The 27,309-nt window shown below is 45.3% G+C and overlaps 1 protein-coding gene across 7 annotated transcripts in view; it reads right to left on the bottom strand.

The window, feature by feature from the left end:
- The window catches only part of LOC147693514 (uncharacterized), a 117,139-nt gene that overhangs the window by 32,867 nt on the left and 56,963 nt on the right, over window positions 1-27,309 (bottom strand). For 3 of the 7 annotated variants that reach the window (XM_086933741.1, XM_086933744.1, XM_086933738.1), the window contains 3 exons: window positions 14,438-14,467; window positions 4,740-4,769; window positions 288-317 (listed from right to left, as the gene is read on the bottom strand). In XM_086933741.1, the coding sequence (XP_086789867.1) occupies window positions 288-317; window positions 4,740-4,769; window positions 14,438-14,467 (90 nt within the window). The remainder of the gene's footprint in view (window positions 1-287; window positions 318-4,739; window positions 4,770-14,437; window positions 14,468-27,309) is intronic. The other 4 variants (XM_086933743.1, XM_086933739.1, XM_086933740.1 and 1 more) reach the window with 3 other exon arrangements.

Genomic DNA, 27,309 nt, shown 5'->3' with positions numbered 1-27,309 from the left:
CACACACACACACACACATATATATATATATACTATAAATATATACACACACACACACATACATATACACTCACATGTTGATACATACATACACACACATACATATATACATATATACACACAAATACACATTTACATATCTAAGATAAACAAAACCATCTCGGGCAACTACATTCATTTTACATTTTGCATTCCCACAATCCTTTCATCCAACACTTTTTGAGCAAATAATGTACAAAACATATACAGTCTTTCATAATCCTTTAAAGATTGTAAAGATGTCCCACCTCGGGTCCTGTTCCATAGGATCCTGAAGTCTAGAAAAATAATTAAGTAGACAAACACAAATTTAAAATATATTTCATACCACATATAAAAATACTTTTCCAAAACATGATTTTCTGCTCAGAAAAGACAACCAAACACATTTCTGTTATGAATGATACATACATCTCTTCACCAATGTTTACACTCCTTGGTATACATTAATATGATAATAAATGGTAAAAGATAATTTTGCTCCAATGCGCAAAGACATCTTTGGGTTCCCAGGGTACACAAGGAAAGAAGAGGAGGTTGCTCCTTTTTTGCCACCAAACTCTGGAACCCATTGCCCATGACCTTACGCTTTGCTCCTTCCAAATAATTTCTTAAAAAAACTGCTAAAGACTTCTCTTTTTGATGCAAAAACTTTCTGTTGACGTTTAACTAGTCTTCTTCTCATATACAATTGGGCGGCTAGCGCTGGAAACTTCTTTGGTAGCAGCTGCATGCTTTAGAAATGTTATCATAGTGTATTATATTGTATGATATACCTGGACTCTGATCTACTTTGCTCCTTTTCCCGGTCACTCTGAATCAATCTCACAGGGGCTGAATATATTTATTTACTTATTTATTCTCATCCCCCATGGACTTTTTTTGGGGGGTGCAATCATTTGCCAATCTTAGCTGGAATCTTTCCATCTTATAGCTCTTTGATAATGCATAATTCTCTTGTACACTGATAATGTTGTACTCACTATAAATACTTTGGAGCAAGAACATTGCAGCATATAAATAACATAGGCTCAGATTTAATTACTCTGTCCCCATGGCAGAGAGGCCAATAACTTAGTTTCTAAATGACCCCAAAGATGGCAATCATTTATAAAGGTATTTAAAGGAACTGCAGCTGCAGTGGTTCCTGCAAAATCATTTTACTGTTTGCTTCAGGGCTGCATAGGAAGGATGCAGCCTTGTAGCAAACAGCATTCTTTTCAAAACGAAAATCCCAAGACAGGATTTTCTTTCTGAAAAGAAGAGATATAATGCTTCCCTCATCATGTGAGTCTTCTCCCAGGGCAGGGGGAGCACAATACTTTTAATGTTCTTTACTACCAAAATTTACAGTAAAAAACTTGCTACATGTCTGCCTAAATAGGTCAGGAGGACATCTAGCTATTTCTCTGATGGCCCTGCAAAGTATGGGCTGTCAGAAACGTTTGGCCACAGTGGAGACCGTACTCACCACTGTGGTCAAGCTGAAGGTCTGCTGTTATTTAAATGGGGCACGTGACAAGAGACAAGCCTCAGTCTTTCATTGGGCTGCCAGTGATCAAGGGCGAAAGGACGCCCGAAACGCGTATGGCCTGAAAGGATGGATGTGTGACAGGCTGTTGTGCTGCTACCTGCAGCATTTGTGCTGTGACCCCCTCGTGTGAGGCATTTCTACAAGGGCAACCTGTGGGAGAGAAAATATATATATATATATATATATATATATATATATATATATATATATATATATATATATATATATATATATATATATATATAAAAGTTAGGCAGAATAAAACTATTTTTACTTCAGGACGTACTTTTATTATATTTGGTACTTGGAATTTAGGGCTTGAGATTTAGGCTCATGATATTATCTAGTCGATATTCTGGTGGAATACTACTCATATCACTTGAAAGATTCACATGTGTGTTCAGCCAAAGGCATCACAACAATCACATGCGTGGGGCCCGATTTAGCTATACAGGTGCAATGTCACAAAAATAACTTTGTGTGAAGGGTGCACTTTCAGGACAAAAACTATGCTAAATATCACACATTGTGTAAGAGCATAGATACAGGACCTAAAATGTGCCAGTAAAATGGAAAGAGCAAAAGTGCAATACTTTAGGAGATAGATCACTATCACACTATCTCCCTTTTTATGCAATGCAGTGCAACAACGGTGGTTGCTGATCTGCATTGCTTGATTTCTTAGTAAAATTATCCCTAAATGTTCAGATCATCTGAACTGTGCTATTTGTCTAAATCCTAAACATAAAAACGCAGTGCCTCTCTGTTAGTCCTGTTTAAAGCCTTTATCTCCCAAGTTTATAACATGATATTAATGTGCCCACACTTTATCTGCCAAGGAAAAGAGAGAGTCCCATGGTGTAGAAATTATAGAGATTCATCTTTATATGTTCTCTTGGGAGGAGATCAGGTACATGTTGAAGTGCCTTATTTGAATTTCAGAGTTCCTGTTTTTTATTTTTCTGAGGCCCTGGCCATAATTCCTTATCTTTGTTTCTCCCTATCTCCTTGCTGTCTTATTTGCGCTATATTCTGAATATTCTTTCAGTTTGAAAATATTGAGAGGATTATTAGTTATTATGTTTTTTTATTTAGGGCGCGTCTATGATTTCAGTCGGAGTTGCCTCCAACCGACATCTCTGCGGTTTCAGAACAAACTGCCCTTCGGTGGGTGTTCCGAAACTGCAATTACTATGGAAAAGCACTTTTCTCAATGGAGTTTGTGCAGCAAAAGCTATCGTAGAGAAATGGGAGTTACTGGAATCCTTATCCTCATGGTGCCTGCCACACAGTGCAGGGATTTACAGGTGGCACAATCAGTGCCCCTGCCCAAAACCGGAGGCTGCGGAAGGAAGGGAGCCCTGCTAGGGTCCCCACAAAGTCACTTTCCAACCAGCCTTCCATGTCAGAAAATTCCAGACAAGTTTTCCATGTCAGAAAACCTGCCATGGAAAGCCTATGGGAAACCGACCTCATAGGCTCCACAGCGGAAACACCATCTGTAATGGATTATGTGGTGGCTACGGCTAGCCGATGGACTCCTTGATCCAGTTGGAAGCCATTTGGATTGACTGGAAAGTTTGGACTACAACGACTGTCATTGAAATATGGCGGTTGGACTTTGAACCAAGAATGTCAGTCGGTAAGCCTCAGACGAACTGTCGTATGCTTACCGACCAACATATTAATCAGGTATTTAGTTATTAATTATTTATGTGCTGTTTAAATCACATACATGTATTTCTTGATTTAATTAAATATATTTTGTAATGAGAATGAAAATTGTAGGGTTTTTTCATTTCATTCAAATTTAAATTGTACATATATTGAAGAAAAGTGTTACATAATTTAATTATTGTAAAATATGTTATTACAATTTTATTGTAATATTCTTCAGTTTAAAGTTGAAACATTAGTTTTATAATTTTGCAATTATGAGTGTTTTGAAGAATTTAAGGAGTGGAGTTGAGCTTGAGTATGATCTAAGTTACGAGTGCCCTGAATATCTCTGGCACCTGGGTCCCTATCAGCTGTGTTCTCAGGCTCCTGAGGGCAGACTGCATCATATGTGCCCTCACCTTGCTCTAGCGGGCATTTACCTGCTGCACTGGATACTGTCTCCCCCCCACACTATCCAGGTTCTGCTGCCATAGAGTGTGGCTGCCATCTGCACTCATGGCTGCATCCTTCACACCATCAGGCTTCCCTGACAGTGAGGTTGACCTGCAGCCATTTGCCCCATGAAAGTCTGCCATACATGGATGGCATGGTAGAGCTTGAAAGCTTACATGCTATATGTGTCACTGATGCTATGTAGGTAGTGGCGAATCTAGGATGCCCTAGGGTGCTGCAACTCCCACCCATAACTCCCTATATGGGATATACTCCTGGCAGGACAGGTAGGCCTGCAGCATCAGGGGAATGAGCTCCTCTGTGCGTATGATGTGTTGTCAGGAAATACTTTTGATGAAACATGTTGTGACCATGTGTCTATGGTTTTCAAAGATGGGCTAATTTCATGCACTTGTAGATTGCTCAGATCATAGCCGGAAGATTTATTAAAAAAGAAAAATGGAGCTCATTTACTTTTCAGAAGATAGGACAACTGTCAGTTGACTTTTACCCTTCCAATTGTGTTACACATGAATGACGTTATGGTGTTACATTACAAACTTTTGAAACGTTATGCTGCCATCAGGTGGTACTACTTGAAGACCTTTTTCCATTGTGAACACTACTTTGAAATCTGTGCTGGATTTCAATGCTCGTTCACAAACTTGAATTCTTGTCATATTCTGAAACAAGGTCCAATCAATTTTCAACTCTGAAGTTTTGTTTTGCCCTCTTGTTGTTTTAAATCATAATGCATTATGATACTTGTATGCCTTCCATATATGTTATATATGTATTTAGGTAAGCACACATACACACACACACATACATATACACTCACATGTTGATACATACATACACACACATACATATATACATATATACACACAAATACACATTTACATATCTAAGAAAAACAAAACCATCTCGGGCAACTACATTCATTTTACATTTTGCATTCCCACAATCCTTTCATCCAACACTGTTTGAGCAAATAATGTACAAAACATATACAGTCTTTCATACTCCTTTAAAGATTGTAAAGATGACCCACCTCGGGTCCTGTTCCATAGGATCCTGAAGTCTAGAAAAATAATTTAGTAGACAAACACAAATTTAAAATATATTTCATACCACATATAAAAATACTTTTCCAAAATATGATTTTCTGCTCAGAAAAGACAACCAAACACATTTCTGTTATGAATGATACATACATCTCTTCACCAATCTTTACACTCCTTGGTATACATTAATATGATAATAGATGATAAAAGATAATTATGCTCCAATGCGCTAAGACATCTTTGCGTTCCCAGGGTACACACGGAAAGAAGAGGTGGTTGCTCCTTTTTTTCCACCAAACTCTGGAACCCATTGCCCATGACCTTACGCTATGCTTCTTCCAAATAATTTCCTCAAAAACTGCTAAAGACTTCTCTTTTTGCTGCATAAACTTTCTGTTGACGTTTAACTAGTCTTCTTCTCCTATACAATTGGGCGGCTAGCACTGGATACTTCTTTGGTAGCAGCCAGTAATATTTTTTGTCCGTTTCTGCCCGTATTTGCGTTCTCCTTCGTGTCTGCCCGCCTACCTCGCCGCCCTCCGCCTTCCCTCCCCGCTCCCCGCCACCACCGCTGACCACGCCCCTTTTTCCCTTCTGTTCCCTCCCCGCTCCCGCCTCCCAGCTGCCCCGCCCACCCGCGCACTTCGCCTTATATGGCGACCGTGCGATCGCGCAGCGGTCACGCGCAGCGGGCGCGCCGATTGTGCGCCGAAGGCGCGCCAAAGGTAAGCCCGTCTGCGCCCGTCCGCGAACGGATCGCGACCAGCAGGACCCCTGGCCCACGAAGACCCCGACCGACCCGCCTGACGTACTCAGCCGCCACCCTCAGCGCACTCAACACCGGCCGACGCCCAGAGTGCCACCAAGCCACACCACGACGCACCCACGGACCCTTCAGCTGCCACGCCTGCAAATTCACCTGCATCCGGACCTGCCTCGCACCAACACCCGCCAAGTCGAACACCAGCAGCACCCACCTCAAGTGCATCCTACTCAACACCCGCTCCGTCCACAGACACGCCATCGAACTCTGGAACCTCCTAGACACCACTGCCCCTGACGTTGCCTTCCTCACGGAGACCTGGATGAACGCCTCTTCAGCTCCCGACATCGCCATCGCTATCCCAGAGGGCTACAAGATCGTCCGGAGGGACCGCAACGCCAACCAGATGGGAGGAGGCATCGCCATCATCCACAGGAACACCATCCGTCTCACGACCAGCACCGACAACACCCTGACCACCGCCGAACACCTGCATTTCCAGATTCACACCGACCCGAACACCACCCTCAGAGGCACCCTGATCTACCGACCTCCGGGACCACGCACTCAATTCAGCGAGGACATCGCCGACTTCGTCAGCCCGCATGCCCTCCCCTCCGCAGACTACATCCTCCTGGGGGACCTCAACTTCCACCTGGAGAACAACAACGACCGCAACACCAGCACCCTGCTCGACAACCTCGCCAATCTTGGACTCAAGCAGCTGGTGTCCACCCCCACCCACCTCGCCGGACACACACTCGACGCAGTCTTCTCTTCCAGCACAGACATCGACTTCAGCCACGCCACAGAGCTTCAATGGACGGACCACAGCTGCGTCCACTTCACCTTCAAGAGGACTACGACCCACCACCACCAGCATCAGGCCGCCCGCAGAAGCTGGAACAAGATCACAGCAGACCAGCTCGCCGCTTCCCTGAGCCAGCACCCTCCCGCCAGCTCAGCGAACCCCAGCCAGGCCGCCAACAACCTCACGAAGTGGATCAGCAACTGCGTGGACGTACTCGCCCCGCTGAGGACCCCGCCCAGCAGATCCGGCGGCAAGAAAGCCCCGTGGTTCACCGACGAACTCAAGAGCTCCAAGAAGAACTGCTGAGCCCTCGAGAAAGTCTTGAGAAGGGAACCTACACCGGACAACAGGACCACCTTCAAGCTGGCCACCCGGAAGCACCACCAGCTGATCCGCGCCGCCAAGAAAACTGCTTTCAAGGACCGGCTGGACAACAACGCACACAACTGCAAGGAACTCTTCAACATCGTGAAAGAGCTATCCAACCCCAGCGCAGGAAACAACGACATCACCCCATCGCAAGACCTTTGCAACTCCCTCGCTTCATACTTCCACAACAAGATCGCGGACATACACAACAGCTTCAACAACCAACCAACGCACACCAAGACCGAACAACCACCCCCCACCACCACCCTCCACGCCTGGACCCCGATCAGCACCGAAGACACCATCCGCACGATGAACTCCATCCACTCCGGATCACCGACTGACCCCTGCCCTCACCACGTCTTCAACAAGGCTGACACTGTCATCGCACCCCACCTGCGAGACATCATCAACACATCCTTCGACACTGCCACCTTCCCTGAGAGCTGGAAGCACGCCGAACTCAGCGCTCTTCTCAAGAAACCCACAGCGGACCCCACCGAACTCAAGAATTACCGCCCCATCTCGCTCCTCCCGTTTCCAGCCAAAGTCATCGAGAAGACCGTCAACAAGCAGATGGCCGCCTTCCTCGAGACGAATGGATCCCTCGACCCCTCACAGTCCGGCTTCCGAGCCAATCACAGCACCGAGACCGCCCTCATCGCCGCCACCGATGACATCCGAGCCCTGATGGACAATGGAGAAACAGCGGCCCTCATCCTCCTCGACCTCTCCGCGGCATTCGACACTGTCTGCCACCGCACCCTAGTACAGCGCCTCAGCAACGTCGGAATCCAGGACAAGGCGCTGGAATGGATCATCTCCTTCCTCGACGGAAGAACACAGAGAGTCCGCCTACCACCGTACAAGTCAGAGGCCACCGAAGTCATCTGCGGCGTCCCTCAAGGATCCTCTCTGAGCCCCACCCTCTTCAACGTCTACATGAGCCCCCTCGCGGCCATCGCACGCCAGCACAACCTCAACATAATCTCCTACGCCGACGACACCCAGCTGATCCTCTCCCTGACCAACGACCCCGCCGCCGCCAGAGCCAACCTTCACGAAGGAATGAAAGAGGTAGCCGAGTGGATGACGACCAGCCGCCTGAAACTGAACTCGGACAAGACGGAGGTCCTCATCCTGGGCTCCTCACCCTCCGCCTGGGACGACTCCTGGTGGCCCCCCGCCCTGGGCACCGCACCCAAACCGACAGACCATGCACGCAACCTGGGCTTCATCCTGGACTCCTCCCTCTCCATGACCAGGCAAGTCAACAACGTCTCCTCGGCGTGCTTCAACATCCTACGCATGCTACGGAAGATCTTCTGGTGGATCCCCACCGAAACCAGGAAGACCGTCACCCAGGCCCTCGTCACCAGCCGACTGGACTACGGCAACGCCCTCTACGCCGGTACCACCGCCAAGCTCCAGAAGAGACTCCAGCGGATCCAGAACGCCTCAGCCAGACTCATCCTCGACATCCCACGAACCAGCCACATCTCCGGACATCTGAGAGACCTTCACTGGCTCCCCGTCAACAAAAGAATCACCTTCCGCCTCCTCACCCACGCACACAAAGCCCTACACGACCAAGGCCCGAGCTACCTCAACAGCCGAGTCAACTTCTACGCTCCCAAGCGCCACCTCCGATCAGCCAACCACGCCCTCGCCGCCGTCCCCCGCATCCGAAGAGCGACTACAGGAGGAAGGTCCTTCTCCTACCTGGCCGCCAAGACCTGGAACTCCCTCCCGACCGACCTGCGCCTGACCCAAGACCACCTCTCCTTCAGGAAGAAGCTGAAGACCTGGCTGTTCGAGCAGTAGCGGCACCCCCCCCCCCACCCCCAGCGCCTTGAGACCCTACGGGTAAGTAGTGCGCTCTATAAATGTCATTGATTGATTGATTGATTGCATGCTTTAGAAATGTTATCATAGTGTATTATATTGTATGATATATCTGAACTCTGATCTACTTTGCTCCTTTTCCCGGTCACTCTGAATCAATCTCACAGGGGCTGAATATATTTATTTACTTATTTATTCTCATCCCCCATAGACTTTTTATTGGGGTGGGATCATTTGCCAATCTTAGCTGGAATCTTTCCATCTTATAGCTCTTTGATAATGCATAATTCTCTTGTACACGGATAATGTTGTACTCACTATAAATAGTTTGGAGCAAGAACATTGCAGCACATAATAACATAGGCTCAGATTTAATTACTCTGTCGCCATGGCAGAGAGGCCAATAACTTAGTTTCTAAATGACCCCAAAGATGGCAATCATTTATAAAGGTATTTAAAGGAACTGCAGCTGCAGTGGTTCCTGCAAAATCATTTTACTGTTTGCTCCAGGGCTGCATAGGAAGAATGCAGTCTTGTAGCAAACAGCATTCTTTTCAAAACGAAAATCCCAAGACAGGATTTTCTTTCTGAAAAGAAGAGATATAATCCTTCCCTCATCATGTGAGTCTTCTCCCAGGGCAGGGGGAGCACAATACTTTTAATGTTCTTTACTATCAAAATTTACAGTAAAAAACTTGCTACATGTCTGCCTAAATAGGTCAGGAGGACATGTAGCTATTTCTCTGATGGCCCTGCAAAGTATGGGCTGTCAGAAACGTTTGGCCACAGTGGAGACCGTACTCACCACCGTGGCCAAGCTGAATGTCTGCTGGTACTTAAATGGGGCAGGCGGACCTTCGTATTGGTGGTACATTTAACCTGTCATCATTGTGATCGATTGCATATACCGACAATTTATAAATTTGGCCCTTATTCACTCCTATATGCAATGCTCCTTTTAACATTGATGTTTTTTCTACAAGGTGAATAGAACTCATGATGTTTCCATATTGACTGCATGCCCCACATTTTTTGCATTTAGTAAAAGCTGCTTTTGGTTTTACCCTGACTCCCTTTCTTTTGTGAACTCACTCTATACAAGTTGATCTCCTCTCACGCAAGCCTCCCTATATGTAATCAGTGATGTCCTGGTCATGAGTGTCCGCATAGTAGGGTCGCATTTCACTAAATGCCAGTGCTATATTACCCCATGGAGTTGTCAATGTTGGGCTTATTTACTGGGCTGTCACATGTGATATACACTATGTACAGAATGGAGATGATGGTATCTGATTTCTGATGAACGCTAAAAAGATTATTGGATAGATATCAATTTCCCACTAACTATATTTGTTATAGAATTTTTAAAGGGTTAAGTCCAGAATGACAAAAGCAGAATTTTGTTTGGGAAAGGAGACTCTGAACAATATTTTATTAACATTTCATTGATTTAATATGTTGTAGATTGAATTGTCTTTATCCTACACTTCATTTGGGAGGTTTGTTTAATAATATGTAGATTGCATAGTTTTTCTCTTCCACTTTATGTAGTTATTGCTTTATCGGTTTCGATTTCACTTTGTGCAACACTTTGAACGTTGCCTCTCATAAGATGGCACTGGCTGTAGCATCTACATTGGCCGGCTTTCTGTGTTGTTGAATTTGGTTTTATTTAAAATCTGTACTTCACTATTGTCGTCATGTGAACACGTCATGTGTAATGAAGAATAAATATCCTTTGCTCCGCTATTGTGTGTGTGCTTTCCTCTAATAACATGTTTTGAAATTGGTTTTTTATCTATATGCACATGCAGGCACCCACACACACAGATATAAATAATGGTTAAGGTACATATATGTATATGTAAAGTTAGGCAGAATAAAACTATTTTTACCCAAGTACATACCTTCATTATGTTTTGTACTTGGAATTTAGGGCTTGAGTTTTAGGCTCATGATATTATGTAGTCGATATTCTAGTGGAATACTACTCATATCAGTTGTAAGATTCACACGTGTGTTCAGCCAAAGGCATCACAACAATCACATGCTTGGGGCCAGATTTAGCTACACTTTGCACAGGTGCAGTGTCACAAAAATAACTTTGTGTGAAGGGTGCTCTTTCAGGACAAAAACTATGCTAAATATTACACATTGTGTAAGAGCATAGATACAGGACCTAAAATGTGGCAGCAAAATGGAAAGAGCAAAAGTGCAATACCTTAGGAGATATATCACTATCCCACTATCTCCCTTTTTATGCAATGCAGTGCAACAACGTTGGTTTATGATCTGCATTGCTTGATTTCATAGTAAAATTATCCCTAAATGGTCAGGTCATCCAAACTGTGCTATCTGTCTAAATCCTAAACAAAAAAAAGCAGTGCCTCTCAGTCAATCCTGTTTAAAGCCTTTATCTCCCAAGTTTATAACCTGATATTAATTGCCCACACTTTATCTGCCAAGGAAAAGAGAGAGTCCCATGATGTAGAAATTATAGAGATTCATCTTTATATGTACCCTTGGGAGGAGATCAGGTACAGTATACAACGTTTACCACGCATTTTTTACCACGCACTACACTTACAACGCAGGCATTACCACGCATACCATTACAACGCATTGCGCTGGGGGGCGCTCTAAGATAGGGAATAAGTTTAATTTTATATCCAACACCTTCCCTAGTATCCACGGGGACTGGAGTTGGAATATAAAATTAAGCATGGGTGAATTTTGCGAATATCGCGTTCGCGAATTTTGCGGATTTTTTGTGTTCGCGCGGGTTTCTGCCAGTTCGCGAGGGTTTTGTACAATTTCGCAAACGCTAACTTACCTGTTGGGTCGCAAGTTTTGCGAACTTGTTGTTTCTACGTGTCCAGCCTGTTTGGGACACTCTTCTTCATCACTGCCACTCTCTGTCACCACTGCCACTCTCTGACTACTCATGCCACCCTCTGGCCCACCCATGCCACCCTCTGTTTCATCACAGCACCCTCTGGTTGTCCAGTGTACATTATTGTGGCAAAGCAAAGCACACCTTCCCTGCCTCAAGTGACCTGAATTAATTTGGGGCTGATTAATGTGTCACAGAATATTTTTTTAGCTGGCACCTGCTTCCTTAGTGCTTCCTGATTAGTGATCTTTTGCACTTGCTAAGTGCTTTCATTGTTGCAAAATTAGTTACAACACCTGCCATGCCCCAACTGATAATAATGAATTAGGGGCTGATTAATGTGTCACTGGATTTGAACTTCCAGCCTGGCTCCTGCTTGTCTGCCTTAGCTGTAATTCAGGACCTTTGTGTAACTATTTTGAGGGTCAGAGCAGGGTCACATAATAGTTGCAAGTAGGCAACTGAACTCTGGAGGGGCCCCTCAGGAAGCACTACAGGAAATGGCTACTAATGATGAGCTTGAACTTTTGAACCTGGTAAGTAGTTTCAGTTTTGCTAAGATCGTATTTCTGCAATTTAGCGCTTATTCGCGGGCCGCGAAGTTGAACTGGGAAGCCGCGAACTCACGCGAACAGTGCGAGCAAGCCATAAAATCCGCTGCTCGCGGATTTTGCGGGAAATTCGCCAATCTTGCGGATTGCGAATTTACCGAAAATCCGCAAAATCCGCGAGCGTAACGGATTTTCCGCCCATGCTTATATAAAATTATACTTACCACTATCCAGCACCTCAAAGCGCTATGCGTTGTAACGGTATGCGTTGTAAATACCGCGTTGTAATGGTACGCGTGGTAATGGTATGCGTGGTAACGTCATACATCCTCCTAATCTTTGTTTCTCCCTCTCTCCTTGCTGTCTTATTTGCGCAATATTCTATATATAAAACTGCTCTCCTCTGCATCATTCCTTTAATACTTCTTGGCAGGAGCGGTTAAGAAATCAGGGGTCTAAAAGTTGTTCCTTCTGTAACAATGATGCCACTTAGCTAGCTTGACCTGCAATATACTGATGCATTTAAAGGGGTTGATACTCTGCCATTGCGGTCCAAATTCCTGGTGTAAAAGGAGGAGGCTTTTTGAGGGGTTAGCTACCCCAACATGTAAAAAGAAATCTTAGCTACAGAAATGTCAACCAAAAGACATCCCAGCCTTGGGGAAAGAGGAATCTCCTTCACAGAGAGCTATGATGCCTTGTGGCGAAAGCCAGACATCCTTAGAAGCCACAAAGATGACTAAGACCATCACCTTCAGAACATAGAACATGAGGACTATGTACCAGACATGCAAGACAGCCCAAGTGGCAGTGAAGATGAAACAATTAAAACTGGCCCTGCTTGGCATCAGCGAGACCAGGTGGACACAGCCCAGACAGAAAAGACTGGCTACAGGCAGAATACTGCTTTATTCTGGCAATGCGCAAGAGAAAACTCAGCACACTCAGGGAGTAGTACTGATGATAACACCAGCATCAGACAGAGCTCTGAATGGGTCAGTAGCTCTCCCTTCCAGAATCGTCACAGAGAATAATGGTTCAACACATATGTAACCTATTGCTATGCAGCCATAAATGACAGCAAAGGAGAAGAAAAATAACAAATTTACAACAGATTATATTCCATTCTGGAGCAATGCCTTGAGAGAGACTTCATCATACTGATGAGAGACTTCAATGCGAAGATTGGAAGCAGCAACGTTGGGTACAAAAAAGTCATGAGCAACCATAGACTTGGCAACATGGAGGAGATTGGTGAAAGTCTCACTGATCAAGGTTCACTGAACAGTCTGGTGATAGTCTGTAGTGTATTCCATCACAAAAGAATACACAAAGAAATGTAAGTGTCACCAGACCATTTAAGAGAGAATAAGATTGACCATGCGCGTATTGCCAAGAAGCTCCAGAGTTCCTGCATGATGTGAGAATACTGAGAGGAACAGACATGGTATCAGACCATCACCATGTAATGGCCAGGCTAAAGCTCAAACTTGAAGAAAGCATTGATGGTTTGAACCAGCAAACCAACACCAGTGATGTAACACTAGAATCCTCAAGGATGCACACAACATCAGTTAATACTCAGTTACCCTCAGTAACAAGCTTTAGGTCCTGCAAGAACTAGCGGACCCCAGAGACCCAGTAGACAGAAGATCAAAGAATCAGTAACTGGTCAGGATTACCTGCCAGGAGGTACTGGGTCCCAAGAAATATCACCATAATGAATTGATATCCACTGAGACTCTCCACAAAATCTAAGTGTGAAATTTACTGTAAAATAATACTACACGTCAGCCTAAATAGGTCTGGAAGACATTAAGCTATTTCTTGGATGGCCCAGGGAAGTAAGGGCTGTCAGAGAAGTTTGCCCACAGTGGAGACAGTACTCTCCGCTGTAGCCAAGCTGAATGTCTGCTGTTATCTAAATTGGGAATGCGGCACTTGTATTGGTGGTATTTATAACTTGTTATCATTGTGATGGATTGCATCTACGGTCACTTTCTACATTTGGCTTTTAATCACTCCTATATGAAATACTCCTTTTAGCATTGATGTTTTCCCTAAAAGGTGAATAAAACTCATTATGTTTTCATATTGACAGCACACCTTACATTTATTGCACTTAGTAATATATATATTATATATGCATTTAGGTAAGCACACATACACACACACACACATATATATATATAATATACATATATACACACACACACACACACATACATATACACTCACATGTTGATACATACATACACACACACATACATATATACATATATACAAAAAAATACACATTTACATATCTAACAAAAACAAAACCATCTCGGGAAACTACATTCATTTTACATTTTGCATTCCCATAATCCTTTCATCAAACACTTTTTGAGCAAATAATGTACAAAACATATACAGTCTTTCATAATCCTTTAAAGATTGTAAAGATGACCCACCTCAGGTACTGTTCCATAGGATCCTGAAGTCTAGAAAAGCAATTTAGTAGACAAACACAAATTTAAAATATATTTCATACCACATATAAAAATACTTTTCCAAAATATGATTTTCTGCTCAGAAAAGACAACCAAACACATTTCTTTTATGAATGATACATACATCTCTTCACCAATGTTTACACTCCTTGGTATACATTAATATGATAATAGATGATAACAGATCATTTTGCTCCAATGCGCAAAGACATCTTTCCGTTCCCAGGGTACACAAGGAAAGAAGAGGAGGTTGCTCCTTTTTTGCCACCAAACTCTAGAACCCATTGCCCATTATCTTACGCTTTGCTCCTTCCAAATGATTTCTTCAAAAACTGCTAAAGACTTCTCTTTTTGATCCATAAACTTTCTGTTGACGTTTAACTAGTCTTCTTCTCCTATACAATTGGGTAGCTAGCGCTGGATACTTGTTTGGAAGCAGCTGCATGCTTTAGAAATGTTATCATAGTGTATTATATTGTATGATATACCTGGACTCTGATCTACTTTGCTCCTTTTCCCGGTCACTCTGAATCAATCTCACAGGGGCAGAATATATTTATTTGCTTATTTGTTCTCATCCCCCATGGACTTTTTTTGGGCGGGGGAGGATTATTTGCCAATCTTAGCTGGAATCTTTCCATCTTATAGCTCTTTGATAATGCATAATACCCTTGTACACGGATAATGTTGTACTCACTATAAATACTTTGGAGCAAGAACATTGCAGCATATAAATAACATAGGCTCAGATTTAATCACTCTATCCCCATGGCATTGAGGCCATTAACTTAATTTCTAAATGACCACGAAGATGGCAATCATTTATAAAGGTATTTAAAGGAACTGCAGCTGCAGTAGTTCCTGCCAAATCATTTTACTGTTTGCTTCAGGGCTGCATAGGAAGGATGCAGCCTTGTAGCAAAAAGCATTCTTTTCAAAACGAAAAACCCAAGACAGGATTTTCTTTCTGATAAGAAGAGATATAATACTTCCTTCATCATGTGAGTCTTCTCCCGGGGCAGGGGGAGCACAATACTTTTAATGTTCTTTACTACCAGAATTTACAGTAAAAAACTTGCTACATGTCTGCCTAAATAGGTCAGGAGGACATGTAGCCATTTCTCTGATGGCCCTGCAAAGTATGCGCTGTCAGAAATGTTTGGCCACAGTGGAGACCGTACTCACCACTGTGGCCAAGCTGAAGGTCTGTTATTTCAATGGGGCAGACGACCTTCGTACTGGTGGTACATTTAACCTGTCATCATTGTGATGGATTGCATATAGTGGGGGGTGATGGATTGCATATAGCAGGGGTGACCTAGTTGTAGGACACCCCCGCGCCGCACGGCCACCAGCTGCTGCGTGTGCCCCCTCTCCTTGTGCCTCGCTGCCCCGGCTCCGACGCGTGACCACGCCCCCTGCCATCGAGCGGCGTGGTCTGTGCAAGCTTCCTGCCCTGTGTCCCTGTCTCTGCTTTGTCAATTAGCTTGTGAAGTTTCTTTCTGTTGTATTGTATTTTCGCCCCTTTTTTGTGCCATATTTTGCCTTCCTTGTGCCGCCCCCGTCGCATCCCTCCCCGCTCCCCGCTTCCCGCCATCACCGCTAACCCCGCCCCTTTTTCTTTCTGTACCCTCCCCGCTCCCGCCTCCCAGCTGCTCCGCCCACCCGCGCACTTGGCCTTATATGGCGACCGTGCGACGCAGGTGAGTGTGACCTAGTTGTAGGACACCCCCGCGCCGCACGGCCACCAGCTGCTGCGTGTGCCCCCTCTCCTTGTGCCTCGCTGCCCCGGCTCCGACGCGTGACCACGCCCCCTGCCATCGAGCGGCGTGGTCTGTGCAAGCTTCCTGCTCTGTGTCCCTGTCTCTGCTTTGTCAATTAGCTTGTGAAGTTTCTTTCTGTTGTATTGTATTTTCGCCCCTTTTTTGTGCCGTATTTTGCCTTCCTTGTGCCGCCCCCGTCGCATCCCTCCCCGCTCCCCGCTTCCCGCCATCACCGCTAACCCCGCCCCTTTTTCTTTCTGTACCCTCCCCGCTCCCGCCTCCCAGCTGCTCCGCCCACCCGCGCACTTTGCCTTATATGGCGACCGTGCGAACGTGCAGCGGTCACGCGCAGCGGGCGCGCCGATTGTGCGCCGAAGGCGCGCCAAAGGTAAGCCCGTCTGCGCCCGTCCGTAACCGGACCGCGCCCAGCGCCAGGACCCCTGGCCCACGAGGACCCAGGCCGACCCACCTGACGTACACAGCCGCCACCCTCATCGCACTCAACACCGGCCGATCCCCAGGATGCTACCAAGCCGCACCACGACGCACCCACGGACCCCTCAGCTGCCACGCCTGCAAGTTCACCTGCATCCGGACCTGCCTCGCACCAGCACCCGCCAAGTCGAACACCAGCAGCACCCACCTCAAGTGCATCCTGCTCAATACCCGCTCCGTCCACAGACATGCCATCGAACTCTGGAACCTCCTCGACACCACAGCCCCTGACGTTGCCTTCCTCACGGAGACCTGGATGAACGCCTCTTCAGCTCCCGACATCGCCATCGCCATCCCAGAGGGCTACAAGATCACCCGGAGGGATCGCACCGCCAACCAGATGGGAGGAGGCATCGCCATCATTCACAGGAACACCATCCGTATCACGACCAGCACCGACAACACCCTGACCACCGCCGAACACATGCATTTCCAGATCCACTCCGACCCGAAGACCACCCTCAGAGGCAGCCTGATCTACCGACCCCCGGGACCACGCACCCAATTCAGCGAGGACATCGCTGACTTCGTCAGCCCGCATGCCCTCCCCTCCGCTGACTACATCCTCCTGGGGGACCTCAACTTCCACCTGGAGAACAACAACGACCGCAACATCAGTACCCTGCTCGACAACCTCGCCAATCTTGGACTCAAGCAGCTGGTGTCCACCCCCACCCACCTCGCCGGACACACACTCGACGCAGTCTTCTCATCCAGCACAGACATCGCCTTCAGCCACGCCACAGAGCTTCAATGGACGGACCAATGCTGCGTCCACTTCACCTTCAAAAGAACGACGACCCACCACCACCAGCAACAGGCTGCCCGCAGAAGCTGGAACAAGATCACAGCCGACCAGCTCGCCACCTCCCTGAGCCAGCACCCTCCTGCCAGCTCAGCGAACCCCAGCCAGGCCGCCGACAACCTCACGAAGTGGATCAGCAACGGCGCGGACGAGCTCGCCCCGCTGAGGACCCCGCCCAGCAGACCCGGCAGCAAGAAAGCCCCATGGTTCACCGACGAACTCAAGAGCTCCAAGAAGAACTGCCGAGCCCTCGAGAAAGTCTGGAGAAGGGAACCAACACCGGACAACATGACCACCTTCAAGCTTGCCACCCGGCCACGCTGCCAAGAAAACTGCATTCAAGGACCGGCTGGACAACAACGCACACAACTGCAAGGAACTCTTCAACATCGTGAAAGAGCTATCCAACCCCAGCGCAGGAAACAACGACATCACCCCATCGCAAGACCTCTGCAACTCCCTCGCCTCATACTTCCACAACAAGATCGCGGACATACACAACAGCTTCAACAACCAACCAACGCACACCACAACCGAACCACCACCCCCCACCACCACCCTCCATGCCTGGACTCTGATCAGCACCGAAGACACCGTCCGCACGATGAACTCCATCCACTCCGGATCTCCGACCGACCCCTGCCCCCACCACGTCTTCAACAAGGCCGACGCTGTCATCGCACCCCACCTGCGAGACATCATCAACACATCCTTCGACACCGCCACGTTCCCTGAGAGATGGAAGCACGCCGAACTCAGCGCTCTACTCAAGAAGATTTTAACCCACAAGTGAATATCTCCGATTCACCTGATTCCCAGACACATGATAATCAGACAGCGTTAACTGAATTTACCAGGATTAATCCACAAGACATCTACAAACTAATTCAGTCAATTAAATCTGGCTCTCCTTTGGATCCTTGCCATCCCTCCATACTTAACAATATCCCAAATATCATTACCATACCATTGACACACATTTGCAACATTATGTTTTCTACAGGCTCCTACCCTACCATCTGGAAAAATACCATCATCAGGCCACTTCTCAAAAAACCTTCCCTGGACCCCTCACTACCCTCCAGCTATCGTCCCATCGCCTCTCTGCCGTTCCCAGCTAAGATCCTGGAATCGGTCATGAATAAACAACTGTCCGATTACATTCAAACTAATGACTTGTTAGACGACACTCAGTTCGGCTTCCGACAAGGTCACGGGACAGAGACTGCGCTAATTAAGGCGGCAGACGAAATAAGGGTCACAATGGACAAAGGTGGACAGGCTGTCCTGATTCTGTTGGACCTGTCGGCGGCTTTCGACACGGTCGATCATGCAACTTTGATCGGCCGTGTCGAGGCCATAGGCATTAAACATAGAGCCAGGGATCTTATCTCATCCTTCCTGGCGGATCGCAGGCAAGCTGTAAAGATGGGTACTTATACTTCATCCACCTTCAGCCTTCCTTGTGGAGTTCCGCAGGGTTCCTCGCTAAGTCCGACCCTTTTTAATATCTATGTTTCGGACTTAGCGAGGGTAATAAAAGAGTACAACATCAATTTGACAACATATGCCGACGACACCCAGTTGGTATTATCCATACACAAAAATGGACCTACTGTTGCAGCAAACTTTAAGAACGGTATGAGGGCTATTAGCAGTTGGATGGCTTCCAACTGCTTAAAACTCAATTCATCGAAGACGGAGGTCATGCTCTTTGGAAACATCCAACCTTTGTGGTCTCCCTTATGGTGGCCTGAGGAACTGGGAACTCCACCTCAACCTGTCAGTAAAGTCAAAAAATTGGGAGTGATATTTGACGACAAGCTCCTTTTCCATCATCACATGAATGCGGTTGTTTCATCATCCTTTAACATCTTAAGGAAAATAAAGAAACTCTTACCGTATCTCCCCATAGCAACGGGAAAAACACTAATATTCACACTGGTGTTTTCACGTACTGACTACTGTAACGCCCTCTTCCTCAATGCCCAAAAAAAGGTTATTTCCAAACTACAACTGATACAAAATGCCTCTGCTAGAGTTTTACTGGGTATTCCCAAACATAGCTCTGTTTCTGGACATCTGGACCAACTGCACTGGCTCCCAGTCAGAAATCGTACGAAGTTTAAGACCCTCTGTATTGTCTATAAGGCAATAAATAATATGGGACCCAAATTCCTGAGAAGTTCTTTTAAGCCTTTGGCAACCCCCAGAACGCTGCGTTCCAATACGGCTCATATGCTTCAGATTCCTAGAACAAGGAAAGTAAACTGGGGAGACAGATGTTTTGCCATAGCAGCGGCAAAACTATGGAACTCCCTTCCCCTCAATATAAAAAGCAGCCCATCCTTGATTATCTTCAGAAAACAGATAAAGACGTGGCTGTTTTCCCAACGGCACGACTCATAGACCTCTCAACCATTATCTTAAAGTTCTATTTACTGGTCTTCTGCTTTTAGCCTCTAGCGCCGAGACACCCATGGGTAATTGTAGCGCTTTAAAAATTGCAAAAATAAATAAATAAATAAATAAGAAACCCACAGCGGACCCCACCGAACTCCAGAATTACCGCCCCATCTCGCTCCTCCTGTTTCCAGCCAAAGTCATCGAGAAGACCGTCAACAAGCAGCTGGCCGCCTTCCTCGAGACGAATGGATCCCTCGACCCCTCACAATCTGGCTTCCGAGCCAACCACAGCACCGAGACCGCCCTCATCGCCGCCACCGATGATATCCGAGCCCTGATGGACAACGGAGAAACAGCGGCCCTCATCCTCCTAGACCTCTCCGCGGCATTCGACACTGTCTGCCACCGCACCCTAGTACAGCGCCTCAGCAACGTCGGAATCCAGGAGAAGGCTCTGGAATGTATCATCTCCTTCCTCGACGGAAGAACACAGAGAGTCCGCCTACCACCGTACAAGTCAGAGGCCACCGAAGTCATCTGCGGCGTCCCTCAAGGATCCTCACTGAGCCCCACCCTCTTCAACGTCTACATGAGCCCCCTCGCGGCCATCGCACGCCAACATAACCTCAGCATAATCTCCTACGCCGACGACACCCAGCTGATCCTCTCCCTGACCAACGACCCCGCCGCCGCCAGAGCCAACCTGCACGAAGGGATGAAAGAGGTAGCCGAGTGGATGACGACCAGCCGCCTGAAACTGAACTCAGACAAGACGGAGGTCCTCATCCTGGGCTCTTCGCCCTCCGCCTGGGACGACTCCTGGTGGCCCCCCGCCCTGGGCACCGCACCCAAACCGACAGACCACGCACGCAACCTGGGCTTCATCCTGGACTCCTCCCTCTCCATGACCAGACAAGTCAACAATGTCTCCTCTGCGTGCTTCAACATCCTACGCATGCTACGAAAGATCTTCTGGTGGATCCCCACCGAGACCAGGAAGACCGTCACCCAGGCCCTCATCACCAGTCGACTGGACTACGGCAACGCCCTCTACGCCGGTACCACCGCCAAGCTCCAGAAGAGACTCCAGCGGATCCAGAACGCCTCAGCCAGACTCATCCTCGACATCCCACGTACCAGCCACATCTCCGGACATCTGAGAGACCTGCATTGGCTCCCCGTCAACAAAAGAATCACCTTCCGCCTCCTCACCCACGCACACAAAGCCCTACACGACCAAGGCCCGAGCTACCTCAACAACCGAATCAACTTCTACGCTCCCCAACGCCACCTCCGATCAGCCAACCACGCCCTCGCCGCCGTCCCCCGCATCCGAAGAGCGACTACAGGAGGAAGGTCCTCCTCCTACCTGGCCGCCAAGACCTGGAACTCCCTCCCGACCGACCTGCGCCTGACCCAAGACCACCTCTCCTTCAGGAAGAAGCTGAAGACCTGGCTGTTCGAGCAGTAGCGGCACCCCCCTCCCCCCAGCGCCTTGAGACCCTACGGGTAAGTAGTGCGCTCTATAAATGTCTTTGATTGATTGATTGATACCACCAATTTATAAATTTGGCCCTTATTCACTCCTATATGCAATGATCCTTTTAACATTGAAGTTTTTACTACAAGGTGAATAAAACTCATGATGTTTCCAAATTGACTGCATGCCCCACATTTTTTGCATTTAGTAAAAGCTGCTTTTGGTTTTACCCTGACTCCCTTTCCTTTGTGATCTCGCTCTATACAAGTTGATCTCTCCTCACGCAAGCCTCCCTATATGCAATCAGTGATGTCCTGGTCATGAGTGTCCGCATAGTAGGGTCGCATTTCACTAAATGCCAGTGCTATGTTACCCCATGGATTTGGCAATGTTGGACTTATTTACTGGGCTGTCACATGTGATATACACTATGTACAGAATGGAGAGGATGGAATCTGATTTTTGATGAACACAACAAAGAATATTGGATAGATATCAATTTCCCACTAACTATATTTGTTATAGAATTTTTAAAGGGTTAAGTCCAGAATGACAAAAGCAGAATTTTGTTTGGGAAAGGAGACTCTGAACAATATTTTATTAACATTTCATTTATTTAATATGTTGTAGATTGAATTGTCTTTATCCTACACTTCATTTGGGAGGTTTGTTTAATATTGTGTAGATTGAATTGTTTTTCTCTTCCACTTTATGTAGTTATTGCTTTACTGGTTTTGATTTCACTTTTTGCAACACTTTGAACTTTGCCTCTCATAAGATGGCACTGGCTATAGCATCTACATGGGTCGGCTTTCTGTGTTGTTGAATTTGGTTTTATTTAAAATCTGTACTTCACTATTGTCGTCATGTGAACACGTCATGTGTAATGAAGAATAAATATCCTTTGCTCCGCTATTGTGTGTGTGCTTTCCTTTAATAACATGTTTTGAAATTGTTTTTTTATCTATATGCACATGCAGGCACCCACACACACAGATATAAATAATGGTTAAGGTACATATATGTATATATGTAAAGTTAGGCAGAATAAAACTATTTTTAGCCAAGTACGTACCTTCATTATGTTTGGTACTTGGAATTTAGGGCTTGAGATTTAGGCTCATGATATTATGTAGTCGATATTCTGGTGGAATACTACTCATATCACTTGTCAGTATCACATGTGTGTTCAGCCAAAGGCATCACAACAATCACATGCTTGGGGCCAGATTTAGCTACACTTTGCACAGGTGCAGTGTCACAAAAATAACTTTTTGTGAAGGGTGCACTTTCAGGACAAAAACTATGCTAAATATTACACATTGTGTAAGAGGATAGATACAGGACCAAAAATGTGGCAGCAAAATGGAAAGAGCAAAAGTGCAATACCTTAGGAGATATATCACTATCCCACTATCTCCCTTTTTATGCAATGCAGTGCAACAACGTTGGTTGCTGATCTGCATTGCTTGATTTCATAGTAATATCATCCCTAAATCGTCAGGTCATCTGAACTGTGCTATCTGTCTAAATCCTAAACAAAAAAGAAGCAGTGCCTCTTTGTCAGTCCTGCTTGAAGCCTTTATCTCCCAAGTTTATAAGATGATATTAATGTGCCCACACTTTATCTGCGAAGGAAAAGAGAGAGTCCCATGGTGTAGAAATTATAGAGATTCATCTTTCTATGTTCTCTTGGGAGGAGTTCAGGTACATGTCGAAGTGCCTGATTTGAATTTCAGAGTTCCTGGTTTTTATTTTTCTGAAGCCCTGACCATAATTCCTTATCTTTGTTTCTCCCTATGTCCTTGCTGTCTTATTTGCACTATATTCTGATTATTCTTTCAGTTTGAAAATATTGAGAGGATTCTTAGTTATTATGTTTTTTTATTTAGGGCCCGTCTATGATTTCAGTCAGAAGTGCCTCCAACCGACATCTCTGCGGTTTCAGAACCAACTGCCCTTTGGTGGGTGGTCCAAAACTGCAATTACTATGGAAAAGCACTTTTCTCAATGGAGTTCGTGCAGCAAAAGCTATCGTAGAGAAATGGGAGTTACTGTAATCCTTATCCTCATGGTGCCTGCCACACAGTGCAGGGATTTACAGGTGGCACAATAGGTGCCCCCTGCCCAAAACCGGAGGCCGCAGAAGGAGGGGAGCCCTGCTAGGGGCCCCGCAAAGTCACTTTCCAACCAGCCTTCCATGTCAGAAAAGTCCAGACAAGTTTTCCATGTCAGAAAACCTGCCATGGAAAGCCTATGGGAAACCGACCTCATAATCTCCACAGCCGAAACACCATCTGTAAGGAATTATGTGGTGGCTACGGCTAGCCGATGGACTCCTTGATCCAGTTGGAAGCCATTTGGATTGACTGGAAAGTTTGGACTACAACCACTGTCATTGAAATACGGCGGTTGGACTTTGAACCAAGAATGTCAGTCGGTAAGCCTCCGACGAACTGTCAAATGCTTACAGGACCAACATATTAATCAGGTATTGTGGGCCCGATTCACAGAATGAACTTAAGACTCAATCCTAAACTTACTACTGTTTTGGTATTCACAGATTGCACTTACTACTTTTGGTATTCACAGAATGAACTTACTACTTTTGGCATTCACAGAATGTACTTACTACTTTTGGTATTCACAGAATGAACTTACTCATTTCGGTATTCACAGAAGTTAGGACTCCTAACTTTAGGACTCCTAAATGCCTTCTGTGAATACCGAAAGTCCTAAAATTACGATTTTTCTCAATTTAGTAGTAGTAAAGTTAGGTCTACTAACTTTAGGACTCCTAAATGCCTTCTGTGAATACCAAAAGTCCTAAAATTACGATTTTTCTCAATTTAGTAGCAGTAAAGTTAGGACTCCTAACTTTACTACTACTAAATTGAGAAAAATCCTAATTTTAAGACTTTTGGTATTCACAGAAGGCATGTAGGCGTCCTAAAGTTAGTAGTCCTAACTTTACTACTACTAAATTGAGAAAAATCGTAATTTTAGGACTTTCGGTATTCACAGAAGGCATTTAGGAGTCCTAAAGTTAGGAGTCCTAACTTTACTACTACAAAATTGAGAAAAATCCTAATTTTAAGACTTTCGGTATTCACAGAAGGCATTTAGGAGTCCTAAAGTTACGAGTCCTAACTTCTGTGAATACCGAAATGAGTAAGTTCATTCTGTGAATACCAAAAGTAGTAAGTGCATTCTGTGAATACCAAAAGTAGTAAGTGCAATCTGTGATTACCAAAACAGTAGTAAGTTTAGGATTGAGTCTTAAGTTCATTCTGTGAATCGGGCCCTTAGTTATTAATTATGTATGTGCTGTTTAAATCACATACATGTATTTCTTGATTTAATTAAATATATTTTGTAATGAGAATGAAAATTGTAGGTTATTTCCATTTCATTTGAATTTAAATTGTACATACATTGAAGAAAAGTGTTACATAATTTAATTATTGTAAAATATGTTATTACATTTTTATTGCAATATTCTTCAGTTTAAAGTTGAAATATTAGTTTTATACTTTTGCAATTATGAGTTTTTTGAAGAATTTAAGGAGTGGAGTGGAGCTTGAGTATGATCTAAGTTACGAGTGCCCTGAATATCTCTGGCACCTGGGTCCCTATCAGCTGTGTTCTCAGGCTCCTGAGGGCAGACTGCATCATGTGTGCCCTCACCTTGCTCTAGCGGGCATTTACCTGCTACACTGGATACTGTCTCCCCCCCACCCGATCCAGGTTCTGCTGCCATAGAGTATGGCTGCCATCTGCACTCATGGCTGCATCCTTCACACCATCAGGCTTTCCTGACAGTGAGGGTGACCTGCAGCCATTTGCCCCATGAAGGTCTGCCATACATGGATGGCATGGTAGAGCTTGAAAGTTTACATGCTATATGTGTCACTGATGCTATGTAGGCAGTGGCGAATCTAGGATGCTCTAGGGTGCTGCAACTCCCACCCATGACTCCCTATATGGGATATACTCCTGGACAGACAGGTGGGCCTGCAGCATCAGTGGAATGAGCTCTGTGCGTGTGATGTGTTGTCAGGAAATACTTTCGATGAAACATGTTGTGGCCATGTGTGGTATTCTGGCATGCAATTCACATTATAAGTTTATGGTTTTCATAGATGGGCTAATTTCATGCACTTGTAGATTGCTCAGATCATAGCCGGAAGATTTATTAAAAAAGAAAAAATGGAGCTCATTTACTTGTCAGAAGATAGGACAACTGTCAGTTGACTTTTACCCTTCCAATTGTGTTACACATAAATGACGTTATGATGTTACATTACAAACTTGTCAAACGTTATGCTGCCATCAGGTGGTACTACTTGAAGACCGTTTTCCATTATGAACACTACTTTTAAATCTGTGCTGGATTTCAATGCTCATTCACAAACTTGAATTCTTGCCATATTCTGAAACAAGGTCCAATCTATTTTCGACTCTGAAGTTTTGTTTTGCCCTCTTGTTGTTTTAACTCATAATGCATTCAGATACTTGTATGCCTTCCTTGAGTCTACCCATTGGAAGGGAGAATTGTACTTATTTTTAAAATACTTAGATTGCTAAGTTTCAAATTCCATCATGCACATGTTTTCTCTTTTATGAATTCCTGTCATATTCAAAAACAAGATCAAATTGATGTTACATGTTGGTTGCTTTGTGGAACTTCAGTGCACTCCTTTAGTCAGATAGTTGGAGGAAGGACTAAAACTGCTCTCCTCTGCATCATGCCTTTAATACTTCTTGGAAGGAGCGGTTAAGAAATCAGGGGTCTAAAAGTTGTTCCTTCTGTAACAATGATGCCACTTAGCTAGCTTGACCTGCAATATACTGATGCATTTAATGGGGATGAAACTCTGCCATTGCGGTCCAAATTCCTGGTGTAAAAGGAGGAGGCTTTTTGAGGGGTTAGCTGCCCCAACATGTAAAAAGAAATCTTAGCTACAGAAATGTCAATCAAAAGACATCCCAGCCTTTTGGAAAGAGGAATCTCTTTCACAGAGAGCTGTGATGCCTTGTGGGGAAAGCCAGACATCCTTAGAAGCCACAAAGATGAATTAAACCATCACCATGGCAACATAGAACATTAGGACTATGTACCAGACATGCAAGACAGCCCAAGTGGCAGTAAAGATGAAAAAATTAAAACTGGCCCTGCTTGGCATCAGCGAGACCAGGTGGACACAGACCAGACAGAGAAGACTGGCTACAGGCAGAATACTGCTTTATTCTGGACATGTGCAAGGGAAGACCCAGCACACTCAGGGAGTAGCACTGATGATAACACCAGCATCAGACAGAGCGCTGACTGGGTGGGAAGCTCTCGCTTCCAGAATCATCACAGTGAATAATGGATCAACACAAATGTAAACTATTGCTATGCAGCCATAAATGACAGCAAAGGAGAAGAAAAATAACAAATTTACAACAGATTATATTCCATTCTGGAGTAATGCCTTGAGAGAGACTTCACCATACTGATGAGAGACCTCAATGCAAAGATTGGAAGCAGCAACGTTGGGTACAAAAAAGTCATGAGAAACCATAGACTTGGCAACATGAAGGAGATTGGTGAAAGGCTCACAGATCAAGGTTCACTGAACAGTCTGGTGATAGTCGGTAGTGTATTCCATCACAAGAGAAAACACAAAGAAATGTAAGTGTCACCTGACCATTTAAGTGAGAATAAGATTGACCATGCGTGTGTTGCCAAGGAGCTCCAGAGGTTCCTGCATGATGTGAGAATACTGAGAGGAGCAGATATGGTATCAGACCATCATCATGTAATGGCCAGGCTAAAGCTCAAACTGAAGAAAGCATTGATGGTTTGAACCAGCAAACCAACACCAGTGATGTAACACCA

Source organism: Lissotriton vulgaris, chromosome 8 (genome assembly GCF_964263255.1).
Source record: "Lissotriton vulgaris chromosome 8, aLisVul1.2, whole genome shotgun sequence".
In the NCBI taxonomy this organism is placed as follows: Eukaryota; Metazoa; Chordata; class Amphibia; order Caudata; family Salamandridae; genus Lissotriton; species Lissotriton vulgaris.
The sequence above is the reverse complement of the archived record's forward strand: the minus strand, read 5'-3'. Positions and strand labels throughout refer to the sequence as shown.